Source organism: Opisthocomus hoazin, chromosome 2 (assembly GCF_030867145.1).
Source record: "Opisthocomus hoazin isolate bOpiHoa1 chromosome 2, bOpiHoa1.hap1, whole genome shotgun sequence".
NCBI lineage: Eukaryota > Metazoa > Chordata > Aves > Opisthocomiformes > Opisthocomidae > Opisthocomus > Opisthocomus hoazin.
In genome coordinates this window covers 54,915,923-54,933,220 of record NC_134415.1, presented here as the reverse complement: position 1 = coordinate 54,933,220, position 17,298 = coordinate 54,915,923, and the positions used below count along the sequence as shown (strand labels likewise).

At 40.3% G+C, this 17,298-nt stretch overlaps 1 protein-coding gene across 1 annotated transcript in view; it reads left to right on the top strand.

Annotated features, from left to right (window-relative positions):
* IGF2R (insulin like growth factor 2 receptor) overlaps positions 1 to 17,298 on the top strand; it is a 60,304-nt gene that overhangs the window by 20,424 nt on the left and 22,582 nt on the right. Inside the window, exons 8-26 of the mRNA XM_075413715.1 lie at positions 425 to 587; positions 741 to 921; positions 1,785 to 1,888; positions 2,345 to 2,509; positions 2,848 to 2,988; positions 3,360 to 3,506; positions 4,423 to 4,554; positions 4,965 to 5,112; positions 6,319 to 6,496; positions 7,082 to 7,197; positions 7,585 to 7,747; positions 9,250 to 9,429; positions 11,053 to 11,154; positions 11,845 to 11,946; positions 12,610 to 12,784; positions 14,116 to 14,283; positions 14,865 to 15,008; positions 15,693 to 15,871; positions 16,234 to 16,321. Coding sequence (XP_075269830.1) covers positions 425 to 587; positions 741 to 921; positions 1,785 to 1,888; positions 2,345 to 2,509; positions 2,848 to 2,988; positions 3,360 to 3,506; positions 4,423 to 4,554; positions 4,965 to 5,112; positions 6,319 to 6,496; positions 7,082 to 7,197; positions 7,585 to 7,747; positions 9,250 to 9,429; positions 11,053 to 11,154; positions 11,845 to 11,946; positions 12,610 to 12,784; positions 14,116 to 14,283; positions 14,865 to 15,008; positions 15,693 to 15,871; positions 16,234 to 16,321 — 2,776 coding nt within the window. The remainder of the gene's footprint in view (positions 1 to 424; positions 588 to 740; positions 922 to 1,784; positions 1,889 to 2,344; positions 2,510 to 2,847; positions 2,989 to 3,359; positions 3,507 to 4,422; positions 4,555 to 4,964; positions 5,113 to 6,318; positions 6,497 to 7,081; positions 7,198 to 7,584; positions 7,748 to 9,249; positions 9,430 to 11,052; positions 11,155 to 11,844; positions 11,947 to 12,609; positions 12,785 to 14,115; positions 14,284 to 14,864; positions 15,009 to 15,692; positions 15,872 to 16,233; positions 16,322 to 17,298) is intronic.

Genomic DNA, 17,298 nt, shown 5'->3' with positions numbered 1-17,298 from the left:
GTGTCTAAGAGGCTGCTTTGCCTTCAGAGAACACTTGATCTGTGCCCTGCTCTTTGAGGACTCCTCTGAGGCAAACACAGTCCAAGCTGTGCTTAGCAATTTGGGCTCACATATCTCTGCTTTTGCCAACGCATTAAGGAAAAGTGCTTTTTAAAGTACGGTTGCTTTTGCTGTCCTTCTACTAATGCCTGATACTTTACCCCTGTTTAGACTTCTAATAGTTTGCCATGTCATTAATAAGAGCTGTTTTAATTCCTCTCATACCTGTTTCTCAGGGGCCAGAGACAGTATTTGCACCTCTTAAGTAATTTACAGGTGAAGTTAGTCATTACTGACCGTAAAGGAATGTGATACTGTTGCTTTAAAGATTAAATTTCAGATAAGTCTCTACTTGTAATTTAAATTCTGTTCACTTCTGTATCAGAGTGCAGGTCCCAAACTCACAGCAAAAACAAATTGCCGGTATGAGATTGAGTGGGTTACTGAGTATGCCTGTCACAGGGATTACCTGGAGAGTAAGAACTGTCTTCTGACTAGTGAGCAACATGATATCTCCATTGATTTAAGACCACTTACTCAATTTGCAGGTAAGTTCACTATTTTTCTTTTGGTTTTGTGTTATTACTAGTCAGTTTTCCAGTTCCGTGTTTGGAGACAGGGAAAATGTCCACGCTAGATATTTAGGTTTTTACATCTGTTCTGCTGTGTGTTGGAACACTTTTCCTTTTGTTATTCTACAGATTATGTCACGCCATATTTAGCCAAAGATGACAAAGAGGAGTATTACTATTACTTGAATATATGTGGGAAAACCACTGCAGGTAACTGCATGGACACCACAGGATACGTTTCATCTTGCCAAGTAAAACCTTTGAATAACCAGCAAAAAGTGGCAGGAAGATTTGAGAACCAAACCCTAAGGTGTGTAATGGCTTTTTAGGCCTGCTAACTAGTCTGATCTTTTTTTCATACTTTGATGCCCTTATTTGTTATGTAAGCAATATTTGATACAAAATAGAGGTATTTTTGCTGAGTTTTTTATAGAAAAACTTGTAACAGTATGCCAGGATAGCATTAGCGAATGAAGGAGCAGATGAGATTGGCAGAGGCCATTGCCTAGGCAGGGAAGACACTCACTGACTTAGTCAGAATTGTCAGTTGTGCTGTGCTGCCTCTTGCCCTCCTTGAGTTTTTCATGTAAAGTGTCATCAGCATTGAATATTTTAGAAGCTGTCCTAAACAAGAGGGCATCTCTGCTTTCTTTGCAAGAACATGCGTTAATCGTATCCAAGACTACTGAGGTTCAGGATTTTGTGGGTTTGTTTTTTTGGTTAGCTTTTGTGTTTTTTTAAGAACTTCAGGATTCCCAAATGGGACAATAGTTTGCACAAGATTGCAAAGCAGAGATTATTCACATACAGGTGATGTTCCATTCTGTCTGTAAGCATGTGACAGACTTGTCGGAGTGATCTTCCAGGAAGTATGACTTCCTCCACCTGCAAAAATAGCCATGCAATAAACTAATGGGAACAGATATTCCACCACAGCTAGAATAGCTTTAGAGCATTCTTTAAACTCTGTACAAATTCATGAAAAGTAACCAAAAAAAATTGGTGGATGCAAGCTTTTGTTGCAGTAGAAGTGTCGGTATTAAATGTTGAACAAGCATTGCTTTTTCTCTGAGTGAGACAATAAATAAACAAGGTGTGGCCTCTGTTATGTGAAGAACACCGTGTGACTGTATCTGATCCCATGTTTCTATCTAAAACTGACTTCTTACTCAGGTACTCTGATGGGGATCTCACTTTAATTTATCCGAATGGGGATGCATGTAGTTCTGGCTTTCAGAGAATGACTGTCATAAACTTTGAGTGCAATGAAACAGCAGGTGAGTTTAACAAGCTGTGATGACTGTGCTCAGGGTTTGACTTCTGAGCTTGCGAGTAGACCTTATGTTCAAAGGAATGCATGCTTTGAGCCACAGCTAACACAAGCAGTAAATATTGTTAGCATAAGCACTAATTTCTATGGCTGGCAGGATTGTTTTGTGCTGTGTAGTAGCACTGATATTCTAAATTTACACTGAAGATCATTTGTTAGTCAACAGTGTAAAAAAAAACCAACCAAAACCAAAAAACACAAACAAAAAAAAAAAACCAAAAAACAAAAAACCCACAACAAACCCCAACCAAAAAAAAAAATCCCCAACAAACTACAAAAGTAAGTCCTGTGCAGCAAAAGGATTTTTATCTTCCTTGCTTATTGCTAGTCCTCAAGACTCCTTGCTTTTCTCCTCTTCTCCCACTGGAAACCTGACATCTGTTTGTCCATCTTCAATGTTAAGGTAACGATGGTAGAGGAACTCCAGTGTTTACTGGTGAAGTAGACTGCACCTATTTTTTTACTTGGGATACAAAATATGCCTGTGTTAAAGAGAAAGAAGATCTCCTTTGCAGAGTTGCTGATAAGAGAAAGCACTATGATTTGTCACCTCTGATCCGCAGTTCAGGTATGGCAACGAAAACTAGCTTTCAGTTACTTTTGTCTGGAGTTTACGTGCCATCTCTAGTGCAATTCTTTGGCTGAACATTAATCAGCTTTTGTTAAAGAATTTCTAGGGTACTTTGCTTTTGTTAATGAATTTCTGGGGTACTTGTGTTCACTTCCCTCATCCAAAAAGGAGTGAGTGCTTTATGATAAAGTAGCTGTATCCATGACTGCCTTGGTTGCTGTAATTGTAATTAATTTTAAACATTGGTCCTTTTTTGTGATAAAAGGCATTTTGGCATGGAGAGGCTAGATCAATTAAGCCACATGAGTCTTTCTTAATGACCTCCTCTATTTCAGAGTTAGCCCAAAACTGGGAAGCTGTGGACAGTAGCTTTTCGGAGGTAGAGAGGAAGCATTATTACATCAATGTCTGCCATAAAGTGTGGAAGAGAGGAGGAGCTTCCAGCTGTCCAGATGCTGCTGCTGTTTGCTCTGTAGGTGAGTCTTTTTTGTCTCTGTGTGTTTGGTTGTTTGGTGGGGGTTTTGTTTTGTTTTGTTTTTAAGGCTCTGAAGGCTTGGCGCTTCCTCTGCAAATGGAGTTGGCTGGCCTGAGTGCCTTCAGTTATTTGAGGAAACAGAAGTTAGGAGCATGTTTCTCTTGTGCTCCCAAAGACCCTAGAAGAAATGATGCAAGTAGCCTTTTCTAACTAAAGAACTCCAGGCTTTGTAGGTGGTTTTAATGAGGTAAAAAGAAACTCCAAGTTATAGCTTTCTCAAGACTTTCCATTTGGCTAGTTAATGTTATCTGAATAGTGTAAACTTCACTTCTTTCCAGGGAAACAAAAGTGATGTATTTACTGTCTTTACAGATAAACAAAACAACAGTAAGAATCTTGGAACATTTGTATCTTCTCCGAAAAAGGTTGGAGAAAATATTCAGCTTACCTATTCAAATGGAGACAGCTGTGGTGTCAACAAAAAAATCAAAACTGTCATCACTCTGGTGTGCAGACCAGGTGAGAATATCCGTGCCCTGTTCTATGATCCAGTTAAAAACTGGAGGTCATTTAATATGCCCAAACATGAGTGCTAAATATTAGCATGTGCTATATTTAGTCTTTTATTTGCTTCTATACAAAAGCTGAAGCATCGTAGTTTGTTTACTAGGAGGATAACGGTGTAATTGCAGGTATTTAGCTCTGTTTACCTTTTATACAAGTACTCTTTCAAGACTTTGGAGTAAGTCTCTTGAACTAAGATTCTCCCAAACGTGACGGAAGCATGTTTAAGTGCTTAAAGCTCCACAAATACCTGGAAGCTATAAAAAACACTTTCTATCCCTAGATTGTCTTGATGGGAAAGACTGGTTCTGAACTGAGATCAGATACTTTAACCTTTCCCAATAAGTAAGTTTTGTGTCTAAACTGCTCGCAGGTTGTGAAAAGCAGAAGCATTTGCAGAAGTTGTGCATGTTGTTCGTCTCCCTGTAATAGCACACTAGTTTAACTATCTCCCAAAGAAATAGAAAACCTGTATTCCTCTGCCTCAGCCTAAGGAAGCTGAACCCTCCAAGTGTGCTGGCTGCTAGGGTGAGGTTATGCACTACTTCCTAGTAAAGCTGTTGCTTTGTAGCAAGACACCAGGTTTGTGTATCAAAGCAAATTTTTTTTGAAGAGCGTGATAGTACTCAGGAACAGACTGAGCAGTGCATCTTTGTTTCTGGGCCAGAATTCTGTTCTGGGGAGCAGTATGCAAAGAATTTGTGCAAGGAATTTTTGGTTCTATTTAGTCCTTATTTTCAGAGGAGAGATACGTTAACAGTTAATCTTGGTCTGCTGTTGGGGAGGAGTTAGTGTTCCTGGGCTTAAATTCCTAGTTCATTTTGGCAGCCTGACTGTCTGTATGTGTAACACATTGTTCTTGTGATACCAGGTGATCTAGAAAGTGCTCCGATCTTGATGTCTGAGGGTGTATGTTCATATGCATTTGAGTGGTATACTGCCGCTGCGTGTGTCCTGTCTAAAACTGAAGGAGATAACTGTCAAGTCTCTGATCCTCAGGCAGGTATGTATTTATGTTCAGCAGATTGAAAGGCCATGAGGGATAGAACTTCTGTCACAACACTGAGTCCTCTTGATGCACAAGAACAAAGCGAGTTCAGACTAAGTCTAAGCACCCACAGCATCAGAGCTCAGCAGTTTTAAGCACGTGGCTGTAGAAGATTAGAACAGCAGGAGCTGAATATTCCCCTAGTGTGTGTGGAGGAAAATAGGTGTAATGTGTCTTTTACTGTAGTAGATATCTCTGTATAAGAAAACATGTGTTTAGTAGGTCTACATTGTTTCTGGAACAGTAATTACAAGGAAGGAGACTATTGGAAGGAAGGTGAAGTAGCTGTGAGACTGGTAGAATCAAAATCTGTGAGAGATGGCAGTTAAAAATTAAACTGATAAAGTTTTTTCCTTCCCGATTAGGTTTCTCTTTTGATTTGTCACCTCTGACCAAGAAAAACGGGCAGTATATAGTTAATACGACTGAATACTTGTTTTACATAAACATCTGTGGCAGTGTGCCAGATGAATTGTGTCACACAAAATCAGCAGCATGCCAAGTAACACGAAGGTGAGTAACTGCAGTTCTGTGGTCTGTAATAGAAGATCTCTTGTTGCATGATGTGTTTGTCTGTGTGTAACAGTGAACAACTTCCATGTAAAATAATTAATAATGCTGCCTGTAATACATTCAAGTAATTTGCATGTAAAACAGTATTTGGTAGTGCAGTAGTCATGCTGCCAGCTGTTTCAAGCAAAGTGCACACATACGAAACCTTGCTTACAGCTAGCTTTTGAGATGGAATGAGTGTGTCCATTGCTCTACCTTATGTTTTCCATAGGGACTATAAGCTGTAGATTAACTGCTGCAGCTGTATTAAGCCAACCCACAGTTTTGATTCAGGGTCAGCTGGATTTCAAGATCTGGCCTAAAGAAGCACCGCTGCAGATGAGATGACTAGTGGCTGCCTTGTGCAGAGGTGGAGCCCAGAGCTTGGGTGTTGCATTGTATTTCCATCACGAAGTGTTGCGCAAGCACAGTCACAGTGTGTACTCCTACTCTGACAGCATCATTGCTGTTATCTTCTGCAAGCTATGTCTGAGATGGCATCTGTACACTTTCGGGTTCCAGGTCAGCCTGTTGCCAGAGGTGTGGTATGGTGCAAACACATGCAGCTGTACTTGAACTGGCTCTGAGTTACTCTCCAAGGAGAGTTCACTGGAGACGCTAAAAACCTTCTTTGGGGGAAGGCAGTCAGGCTAGTTCTGATAGAGCCAGTGTTAAGTCAAAGTAAAGAAACGCTCCTGAACCAAAGCTGGTCCTGAGCTAAGAGCATGTGAAGGCAGGTTTCTTCCCCGAGTGAAAAGACCTGCTGTTGTGCAGTGCTAGTCTTCACTGTCCACGTGTATTTGCATGGAATCAGTTTGAGCTCAGCATTAGGGAGTCTGCACTTTGAATTCTGCTCTGGAGAATGGGAACATGATATTTCTATCACTCTTCCAGTGAAGAGAGCGTTAAAGTTTTCTAGTTATTTAAGCAAGGTACAACTTCCTTTCCTTTCCAAAGAAGGACACCTGGTCATGTTTTAAGTTTGCTTTTGGCAGCATTCTGTTCATCCTAGCTCACTTTATGTCTAGTCAACCTTATTTAATTCTTTTGTCTTATTATGGTTTCTTCTATAAATTTACCTGTGTGCTTATTACTTGTAAGCACTTGTAATTCTTAGAGAGAATTTTGCATTCTGTTCAGTCTCAAAGCCTGCTTTTTCTTTTCTAGTAAGGATCAGACTTGGAGTCTTGGACTGCCCAGTTCCAGACTTTCGTATTATGATGGTCTGATTCAGTTGACCTACAAAAATGGTACAGCATACAATGATGAGAAGAAGACACAGCGATCTACACTTATAACTTTCCTGTGTGACCATCAGGCTGGAATAGGTCAGCCTGAATATCAGGTAAGAAGTTCTGTATGAAGAAGGGAAGGATCTCCTTCCCAAAATCCTGACAAGATTTGCTGCTAGGCTAGTGCAAGCAGAGATTTACGGATGGAAATACGCAGTATCTATAAAGCAGACTAAGAGAAATAGTTATATCTCTTGGTATATCTGCCTCTTGTTGCAGCCATAAAGCTTGTCTTGGCCACTGAACAGTAAGCTATTCACCTGGATCTGGGTTCTTACTTCACTCTTCTCTAGTCTCTGGGCCATGTAATCACTGGTGCTTTTGATCATCTTGTATTTCTAGCTGAAAAAAACCCAAACTGGCTGAGAAGTAGCAAGTGGTAGGACTGAGTGTCCTGTAACACAGCACACAGCAGTTACATTGCTCTAGTTGCTCTATTTTTGTTCTTTTTGGAAAGAGTATTTTTGGTGACACAGGAAATGACAAGATCTATAATAAAATAGACCTACACAAATCAGGCTGAGGAGCTATATCCCAAAGCCAAGGGGAAATAACAAGCTCAACATACAAAGGAGTAGCTGTGAGTCACAAAGTATTCTGTGTGGAAAGCCTCACTGACCTGTTCTGCTGGGTTTTAGATAGAAGATAACTACACGTACAACTTCAGGTGGTACACTGAACATGCCTGTCCTGAAATGCCGCTGGAATGTGTTGTGACAGATCCCAACAGCATGGACCAATATGACTTGTCAAGGTAGGAAAGTAACATATGCAATATAACTTGGCTGTTCTAGTTTAGTGTTCTGGCTGATAGGTTAGCACTGGCTGAAGTTGGCTTCATTTGTAGGCAACACCAGAAGCTTCATCTGTTGTGACAATCTTTCCCTCTAGTATATTGACTTGCCTCCTAAGATGTAAGTTGACTTTTTGGGTTGGTTTTGCTTAATAAAAACTTACTACTTTGTCAGCTGTGCTCTGCTTTCTAGGAGTACTCTTTTTCATTGTAACACTTAATAATGAGGGGGAAAAGTTACTCTGAAATGCGTTTCGATTGCTCTGTTTCTTGAGACTGGCAGAGAAAGCTGGAGAGAGTCTATGAAGAATGTGTGTTCTTAGCGTAGAACTTTCTCTTCTTGCTTAGCTTAGCAAAATCTGAGAAGAGAGGTGAAAACTGGTACGCCATGGATAATTCAAGACCCAGTGAGCGCAAGAAGTACTACATAAATGTCTGTCGACCTCTAATTGCTGTCCCAGGATGCGACCGGCGCGCATCTGTCTGTCAGATGGAGTATCGGCATGATCATGTGAGTAGCCTTTTCATGCCAGCTCAGAGCTGGTTTGCCGAGTGAGATTAAGGGGTATGCAAGATAGGCACATGAATTCTGGCTTCTTTGTGCAAAATACAGTGGTATGGTGTGTATCTGTAATGTTGGCATAATCACTGCAGAATAGTATACCTCCTGTCCACCTCTTCAAAGACCAAAGCTTTAATTTTTACAGGTGTACCAGTGTCGTGTTTGATGCGTGTGGTTCTTTGTCCTGTGTTGCAGAGGCAGATAAACTGTATCTCTTCTGTGTAAACTGCTGCTGTGTGAGGGACTGCCAGCATTGCTTTAGGAGCAGTTTGCTTTCCTGGGCATTGTGTCTTGCTTCTGGCTAGTTTTAGATTGATCTGCGGAAGAAGTGTGTTCAAAGATTTTTTTGTCACCCCCCTCTGAGCTCTTTCTGGCTTTGAGGGGTAAATAAGGCAGAAGTTGCCAAGCAAAAAAAAAAAAAAAAAAGGTGGTTATGGGTTTCTACTTCTATATGTCCCTGAAGTGTAACAATTTGTGACGGGACTGTTTGTGCTGACGGGCTGGATGGATGCTTTGCCCAAGGCCTGGCTTCAGTGCAACTGAAAGCTGTAGGGAAAGCTGAACTAGAGGCTCACCAGCCTGTCCTGATTCCTTCTGTAAAATGGAGAACACCTTCCCTCCATCCTGTTGAAGAGGATGTCTGAATGACTGAATCTGTACATCACCATCATGGCACTTGAGCTAAATATTAGTAGTTCCCTGTGTTTGCATTAGTCCTTGTTGTGTAAGACTACTTACTTTACATGTGGAGATGCATTAGGGCCTCGTTATTTCAGTGCTGAAGACACTGGAGTAAAAGTGAGCACAATGGGTCAACCTGAATGCAGAGTTGTTTAAAAAAAAAAGGCAGTAGTCTTTGTAGATGGCTGCTTTGGAGGTGTATTCTTCTTTTTGTTGCTAACTTAAAACAGTTTTCTAAAAATAGGAAACACTAGCTATCTGAAGGTTAATTTAGACCTTGGTAGTAGCATCTACTGTTGTTCTAATGCTCAGTTTCTTGCTAATGCTTTTTAGGCTTTGCTAAGCATGACAGATCCCTAAGGTCAGTTCTAAGAATGCCTGGAGGCTTCCACATACTGTGTTTTAAATAGCTGTACAAATTAAATCCTACTTGCTGCGCATGAGGCATAGGCCTCCCTAAATTCGTAGGCTGTGTAGCTGGTGAGATGAGGATGGCTGTTGTGAGGCACTACGGGTACCTTACTGTACTAGAAATAAAAACAACAAAAAAACACACTCCGCCTGCTTGTGGACCTTGTCTGCTACATATGTGAAACTTAAGTACAGAGCAGAGGAGAAGTGTAGAGGGACCGCTACACCTTTGTTATCTTCAGAACTCTCAAGATAGCCTTTTGCATACGAGTTTGTGGTAGGTATTTTCTTCTTTTTGATTGTGTCTAGAACGCCTCAATTGAGTTTAGAATTACTGACATGCTTTTCTTTATTTCTAGGTTTCTTACTCTGAAGTCACCTCTATTAGTAATCTTGGTGTTGCCAGTAAAGAACTAGTAGTTGAAAGACCTGGACACATTTTTCTAACCTATGCAAATGGCTCTGTGTGCGTTGATGCTGATGGAAAGAAAACTACTTATACCACCACCATCCACTTCATCTGTTCCAGGGGCACTCTTGTAAGGACAAATGATGTTTCAGTTGTTTCTTCATCGTAGTAGGTTTTCCATCATATAATACGAAGTTACGTGAAGATGTATAGTGTATAGGAGACTCATGACAAGGGAAGCTTGTTGAGGACTTAAAATAGAGAGGTAAAAGCAAAGCTGGCTTAGATGCTAGAGAAGTGTGTGTCTCAGACTGAGTATTTTGTCATAAGCAAGAACTAGTTAAAAACTAACAGCCTCAGTGGACAGTGATATTTCAGTCTAGTCTAATTAGCATGAAAAATACATGAGGACTTAAGATAGATGTTATACATGCAAATATTGTAGACTTTCTTAAGAGGAAGAATATAATAAAGTACATCTTCAGGCTTAGGTTCTGCATCCTCTGAAGCTTGTTTTTTCTAGAAGAGTTCTTGAATCTATAGGGCTTTTGCTGATACAACTCCAAGTACTGAAGTTTAGATTGAGGGGAGCATTACACTAAAGCTTGCCTAGACTTGTTCTTGCTCTTTTATGAGTCTGCAGGTCTTACTCTGCTCACTCACATGATACTCAGCCCAAAAGGTATGCTGAAATTCGATGTCTTGGAGCAGTTATGAACTGCTTTGCTTTTGCCTGAAAACAGTGAAATGAGACGTCTATAACTAATACTCCTGTTACCTTGTCATCTCAGCCAACAGAGTTTTGTGTGGCTAGATTTTTACTTTTTTTTTTGTAGTGGGCTGTGCCCCAAAACTCTTCAAAGCTTAGACTGAGGCAAGGTCTGGTTATGCATGTCTAGACAGAGTACTGTAATCTGAGTATTTGGATGTCAGATTCAGTTCTTTGCGAAAGCTTAACGACATGCCGTTGTGGTTTAACCTGGCAACCAGGAACTAGGACCATGCAACTGCTCATTCACTCTCCCTCTGCTACCCCAGTGGCATGGGAGGAGAATAGGGGAAAAAGTAAAACTCGTGGGTTGAGATAAAGACAGCTTAGTAAGACAACAAAGGAAATATTAATAACAATAACAATAATAAAGAATATACCAAACAACCTATATAAAATGCAGTATTTCTCACCACCCAGTGATCGATTGCACAGCCAATCCCTAAGCGATCGCAGAATACGGAACTTGCACATTTCGTGGAACTCACAAAAAAATTCAAACTCATGGAAGTTGGCTCCTGCCCTCCAGCCAACCCCCATTTATAAACTGAGCATGACGTGTGTGGTATGGAATATTTCCATTGGCGAGCTTGTGCTAGCTGACTGACTGTGCTCCCTCCCAGCTCCTGCACACCTGCTCATCAGGTGAACATGGGGGACTGGAAAAAGTCCTTGATTTCTTAGCAACAACTAAAAACATCAGTGTATTATCAACATTCTTCTCATACTAAATCCAAAACACAGCAGCTTCTGGAAGGAAAATAACTCTATTCCAGCCAAAACCCGGACACATGCTAAATGTTTAGCTTCTCAGCGGTGACATTTAAAATAAATACGGGAGAGGGAAGCGGGGTGGGAATTGTGTGCATTTGTAGTGAAGTCTTTTAGAAGAACCTGACTGTTTCTCATAAAGTGGAATCTCAAACATGAGAAGGTGTTGGCTGTTACACTTATTCTGATCTTCTCTCTGCAACGTGTTTCCAGAGTAGCAGCCCTCGGTTTATAGCTATTCAGGAATGTGTGGCCACGTTCTTATGGGAAACTGAGGCTGCTTGTCCAATCAAGGAAACAAAAGATGCTTCTCAGGTGAGAAAGGGGATGGGAATTGTATTCATAGTCTCAACATACTGTTTTTTTTCTAACACCCCTGATTGCTGTGTTTAAATGACTCTTGGAGAGAACTAACTACAGTGAAGTCTGAAGCTGATCATGATGGAGTCTTGTGCTATCTTATTACTTTCTTGAAGTGTTCCTGAAATGCAGACCTTCTGACCAAATTATTCAGGTGTTCTCTCAAGAACAACTTACTTGCTGTGGAAATGAAATCCTTTATAAGGTTGCTAGTAAAACTTAGTTTATATGTAAGGATATATGTTGTCCTTGTTTGTGTACAAATCATCAATTGGGGTGATGATTTCACTGAGTGAAATAGTTGCTTCTATTTTACAGGTTGTAACATGAACACACTAGTGTGAAAACAACCCTCAGTTAAAACTTTATTGCTCTTAGCTAACCTGAGAGATGTCATCTGTTAAATTCCACTCTGATATGTTGGTATGTGGCTGATGTCAATGGACAACTGTGTAAAAGAATTGAATGAAGTGTTGCTACTGCCAGAGCTGTATTTGGGTTGTCCAAATTAAGTTGCTGATCGGTACACAGGCTAGGAATATGTGTAAATCACTACTTTGGCTCCTTAAACAAGTTAGAGGTAAAACATAAACAGAAGAAATGCGGAAGGAGAAAATAATGCTGTTGTAATTGGTTTTTTTTCAGTCCTGCTCTGTGCGAGATCCAAACACTGGCTTTCTGTTCAATCTGCAGCCATTAGCTTCTGAAAAAGGCTATATGGCTACTGGCATTGGGAAGAAGTTTTTGGTAAGGATTCTGACTGTGCAATCTGTTGCTTATGGATGCTGTTGTTGCATTTTTCCAGTCTCGCTTAGTGAGCAAGTGAAGCTTTGACTCAGTTCTCCTGAAATTTGAGTTGGTAGGAAAGTAGTGTGCTTGAGGGGAGGATTGGAAGATAATTTGATTCATATCGGATGGTATTCAAAGCGTCAAACTTCTGTTTCTTGCCAAACATAAGGTAGCCACGCTTTTGAGGCTATGCATGCCTTTCCAGTTATGGACTCTGTTGTGTAATACCAGTTTATCTGCTGGTGCCGAAGAAATGGACAGTGGAAGGCTAGAAAGGGATTCAATCTGTCCCTATCAGCATGCTTAATGCGATCTGCATGTATCAGTAGTCCTAGGCTGTCCACGGATACTACCATAGTGTTTTTAAGTCTAAGAATAAACTTGCTAAACCGCATCCTGTACTTCTAGTGGGGAGAATTTGTGGACCCTGTAAGCTGAAGATTGAGGATATTGTTCCATTATTATAGTTGGTGATCTTGCAGTTGAGAAATGACAGACTTCTCATGCTGTTTGAAATGGTTGTTGACAAGTGAGTTCTTCTGATGTAGAAACGGCTATTGGGACCTAATTTTTCTGATGCAGTTAATACTGTGTGCACCCACATATCTTCAAAACTTCTAGTTAAACATTTGTGGACCCATGCCAAATTGTGGTGAAATCAATGGCAAGACAGCTGCTGGATGTGAAGCAGAAGACCTGACATCAGTGAGGCTGGTGGAATTGGACAAGACTTTGTATCTGTCTGGTGAAGGGTTTCTAACTCTTACCTACAGAGGTCCTCTTCGTGTGCAGTCAGGTGAGTTCAGGAAATATGCAGTGGAGACGGATGCTGGTCTTATACAAACTGCCTGTGAGCGGTCTTCATTCCTGCCTTTGTTCATGTACTAAAACCTGCTGGGCTGGCCTTGGTGTTCGTCACTTAAACAAGCTAGTCCATGTGAAAATTTTGGGAAGAAATTAAAATCACACAGAATGGTAATGGCTCAGTTTTCAGTAATACGTGTGTATTTCAGAACTCCTGGAGACAAACCAAATATAGTACAAGATTTTTTTTTTTTCTTCCTTACTGAGAAGATTAGTGCTCCTTGCTTGGAGAAATGGATTGTCAAATTGGGAAAACAAGCAAACCTAACTCTGTATCTTTTCTAAGTGAAGTCATTGCTTTAAAATTCAGTTTCATGAATAATGGTCTCAAGTTGTTTAATATCTGAAAGGTCATTTTTGAGTAAGCTTATACTCTCTTAAACAGTTTCTTGAAGAAGTGCTCTAGTACCTCATGTACACCTAATTCATGAATTTCAGTCCGTTTTGCAGGTAAGACTAATGAAAAATGTGTATATAACTTTTGAATTTTACATGCTGCCCAATTGTACTGAAACTGAGTTTCCATAGAAAGGCATACAGCACCTCAGCAACAAAAGGTTTTTAGGAAAATAGGATTTTGGATTCAGGAGCCTCAAATGCCCCTGAATGGTCATTCTCTGTACAAATTGCTATGTTGATATCTCAGATATTTTCCCAGTCATGATGCTTTCATACCTAATATGATTGAGCTCTCATGTGTTTTGCTTTGAGAGCCTCTGTCATTTTGATACACTGATGACAAATACTACTCTGCCCCCAGAATTCTACGATTTCTTGTGGGGTGTGGAAGGGACGACTAAACAGAACTTAACATACACTACTTAAATAGCATCAGTATTATTTGTTCTGCAGTCATTACACTGAACTTCTTACAAACAAAAAAACCCCACAAACCCAAAACTTTGTGTGTGATGTAATTTAGTGGTTGCTGGTACAGCTTGCTTGATGTTTTGTGGGTTTTCTGTTTCTTCAAATATATCATGTCAAAGACCTAGGAAGCACAGTTCAGTGGAGGTAATTATGCTCTTGAAATATGTCAAGGCATTCTGGTCTCCCATTTGGAGAGACAGTTGTGGCTGCTAGCCACAGGTCTTTAAACAGGGCTTGTGTATTTACAGTTAAACTGTAAACACTAAGGTAGTGCTTTCCTTGAAGCAATTAGCAGTAAGAAACTGTTAGAAAATTTTGAAGTCAAGTGTTAGCTTGAACTTAAATTCAAATATTCTCGAGTGAACCGGCAGCAGAGAAGTGTTTGTTTTGCAGGAACATCAGACACGTTCACGGTGACTTTCATTTGTAACGATTCGTATCCTGGAGAGCTGAAGTTTGTGCGTGAAGAGATAAACAGTGTGCTGAACATCCATGATACATTTTTTGAGTTTCACACAGCTCTGGCCTGTGCTCCTGCTCCTGTAGACTGCCAGGTTACAGGTGAGTACCTGGAATTTGGGTAGCTTTCATCCAACAAATGTTAGAAGGGTTAATTGAACAGGAAACCTTGGAGGAGGAAAGTTGTAAGAATACCTGTTGTGAAGACATGTTTAAGACTTGAAGCCTTCATAGAAGTTGTAGAGGAGGAGAGGAGGTAAGTTGTTTGAAACAGGCTTAACTTATGAAGACAGGCAAGAAGCTAATGTGGAACATAGTGGTATACGCAAGAGAGCTGATAAGTACTTTGAAAGCCTTTAATCCGTATCATGACCGGGTGCTGCTTCAGCCCAGCTTGGAAGGAAGTGGGTTAAATTATTATTGGCCTCTGGAAAAATGCACCTATGAATTGTGGAGTAGCTACCTGTGGGAAGTAACTGTCAAAGGAATTCTGTTCTACATCTGGTGTTGTGACATTTTTTTATGGAAACAGTACTGTCTCTTAATGGATATCTAATGTGATTCTGAAAATTACTTTGAATTACGTGTATTTATCGATGAAACTTGTATCATTTCAAACCCAATGCTGCTGCAAGTATCTAATAGGTCATATTTCAGCTTACTGTATGTACCACATCTTTCAGATGCTGCGGGCAATGAGTATGACTTAAGTGACTTGAGCAAAGAGGGTGAACCATGGGTTGCTATAGACACTTCAAAGGACGGAAAGAATCGAACATTTTTCTTGAATGTCTGCAAGCCTTTGGCCTATGTGCCTGGATGCCCTGGTAAGCCAAGTGGCAAAATCTTACTAGCTTGTGACTTCTGATGGAAGACCTTATACACAGAATGACATTTCTGGTTATTTTAGTAAGATTTCTTGAATCCTGCCCTCTGAATCACTGAATTCGCATAGACCTGGGTGAGCTATGTCAAGGGTATAATAAACAGAATTTGTCAAAGTGAGAGCAGTCTTAATGCTCATGAAGATTCTTGCATTGAGATGTGTGGGAATAATGCCTGGAGGGCAGTATTTGCCAGTATCCTTGATGTTACTTAGTTTACTTTTTTCAAAGAAGGAAGGAAAGTTAAATGTTGAAACCTCCTAATTGAATGAGGCCAGAAAGAGCAGCTTATGCCATGTCTTACTGCACTTCTAGCCAGTTTGACTTATTTAACCTGTTGCTGTAGTCTTCTGTCAGTCTGTGGGAGCAGAGAAGTTAGTGCAATTTGAAAGATTTCACTGATTGTAGGACAGTAACTTGTTCTATTCCTCAAAGGCTTTAGGCACACAATATCTCTAAAAGTGTTTATGAAAACATTTCTGTTGTGTTCTGCTTAAAGATTTTGAGGCAGCCTGCTTTAATTCTGAAAGCGCTCTTCAAGCTATTCCAACATGTTGTTTTACAGTAAAGTTAACTCTAGTTGTCAAAGCTTTGAACTGAAATACAGGCTTTTTCTTTTGCCTCTAGGTGGTGCCATAGGATCTTGTGTGAAATACACTGATAAAAGCAAGAACCTTGGGGTCATTCAGATGAGCCCACAGGCTGCTACTGATGGGTCATTAAGCATTATTTACTTGAATGGTGACACGTGCAAAGATAAGCAACGCTATTCTACACGTATAATCTTCCAGTGTGATCAAACAATGGTAATTTTCTGTGCCAATTGCTATTGATGAGGATTTTAGAGCTTGGACTTACTATAGCAAAACAGACAGTGTTTTTTCCTCTTGGAATGGAGAGGCTGGTTCTAAAAAGTAATATCTTGTATACAAGTTTTTCCCTTGTCTCTCCTTACAACTGCTTTCCTGAACCTGTACAACTCAACGGTGAACTCTGTCGTGGAATGCTGTGAGCCACTAAGAGCAACACTTTGCTGAAAATGAGTACTGAAATTTGATAATAGAGATCTTGGACTGTGCAACTGCAATGAAAAATGATTCTGAATATATGTTTTGAAACTTGCAATGTAGTTCTTAGTAGGCCTCCTTCATATGGTTCTTTCCTGTAGGGATCGCCAGTATTTGAGCAAGAGGATGACTGTGAATTTGTATTTGTTTGGAGAACCTTGGCAGCATGTCCTGTTGACAAAGCAGAAGGTAAGTGTAGTCACTTGAGCTTTAAAATATCAAACAGATCTGTACAAGAAGTAAATACTTAGTGAAGCTATGTTTGTTTTTTGCCCCATGAATCTTTCTGTAAAAGGTGCTGGCTAGTGGAGGGATGTCTCTTCCGAGCTTTGAGCCAACTAAGATTAGCCAATCTAACATTAAAAAGTACAATTTATGATGACAGGCAAATGTACTTCCCTGTCTAGGGAAAGAAGATAAAGTAATAATGCTGACAAATCGTAGTGCTACCATGTTAAATCACAGGCAGACTTGCTAGTGTCTTGTAAATCTGAAAGCATAAAGTTTCATGAGAACGCAGTTGATTCTATGCCTGGCAAGTCATTCCCTGTCCCCCACTGAAGACTGGAAGTTATACTGTAATCTTGACCATTGTTAGACAATGGGGGAGATACCAGTGGGAGAATAGCAGAGTTTATGGTTGACTCCAGGACATGCAAGAAAGAATCGTGGGTTCTAGCTCTGGGTACTCGTCTGGGTCTTAGATGGGAATCTGAATGTGCAGGTATCTTCTCTGCCCTTGCAGGCTTTGTTTTTGTAACTTGTAGATTATGCCTTGTAAAACATCCAGACTTCCTGTAAAGGATCTGTCGCAACAGTCCTAGATATTATTAAAACTGTCAGTGATCTCATGTGGTGTAAGAGGAATGTTTACAAGCTTCTGCTCTGTAGCGCACAATTATTGATGCTGGTGACAAGATCTGTGGTTCAGAAGGGAGGGAAACTGATGTCTCTAACTTAGTACCAACTTGTTGGATGATTGAGGGGAGCATAATAATCGTGCAATACAGTCTGATGTCTTTTTAAGAGCTTCAGAATACCGAGCAAAGTGTCACTTTAAAACTGAGGACTTGATCAGCAGCAAAGATACTGATGTATATCAGCTGATTAGACTCAAGAAACTAGAATTTTCCGAAACCTTTTCTGTGTACATCTTGGTAGACCTG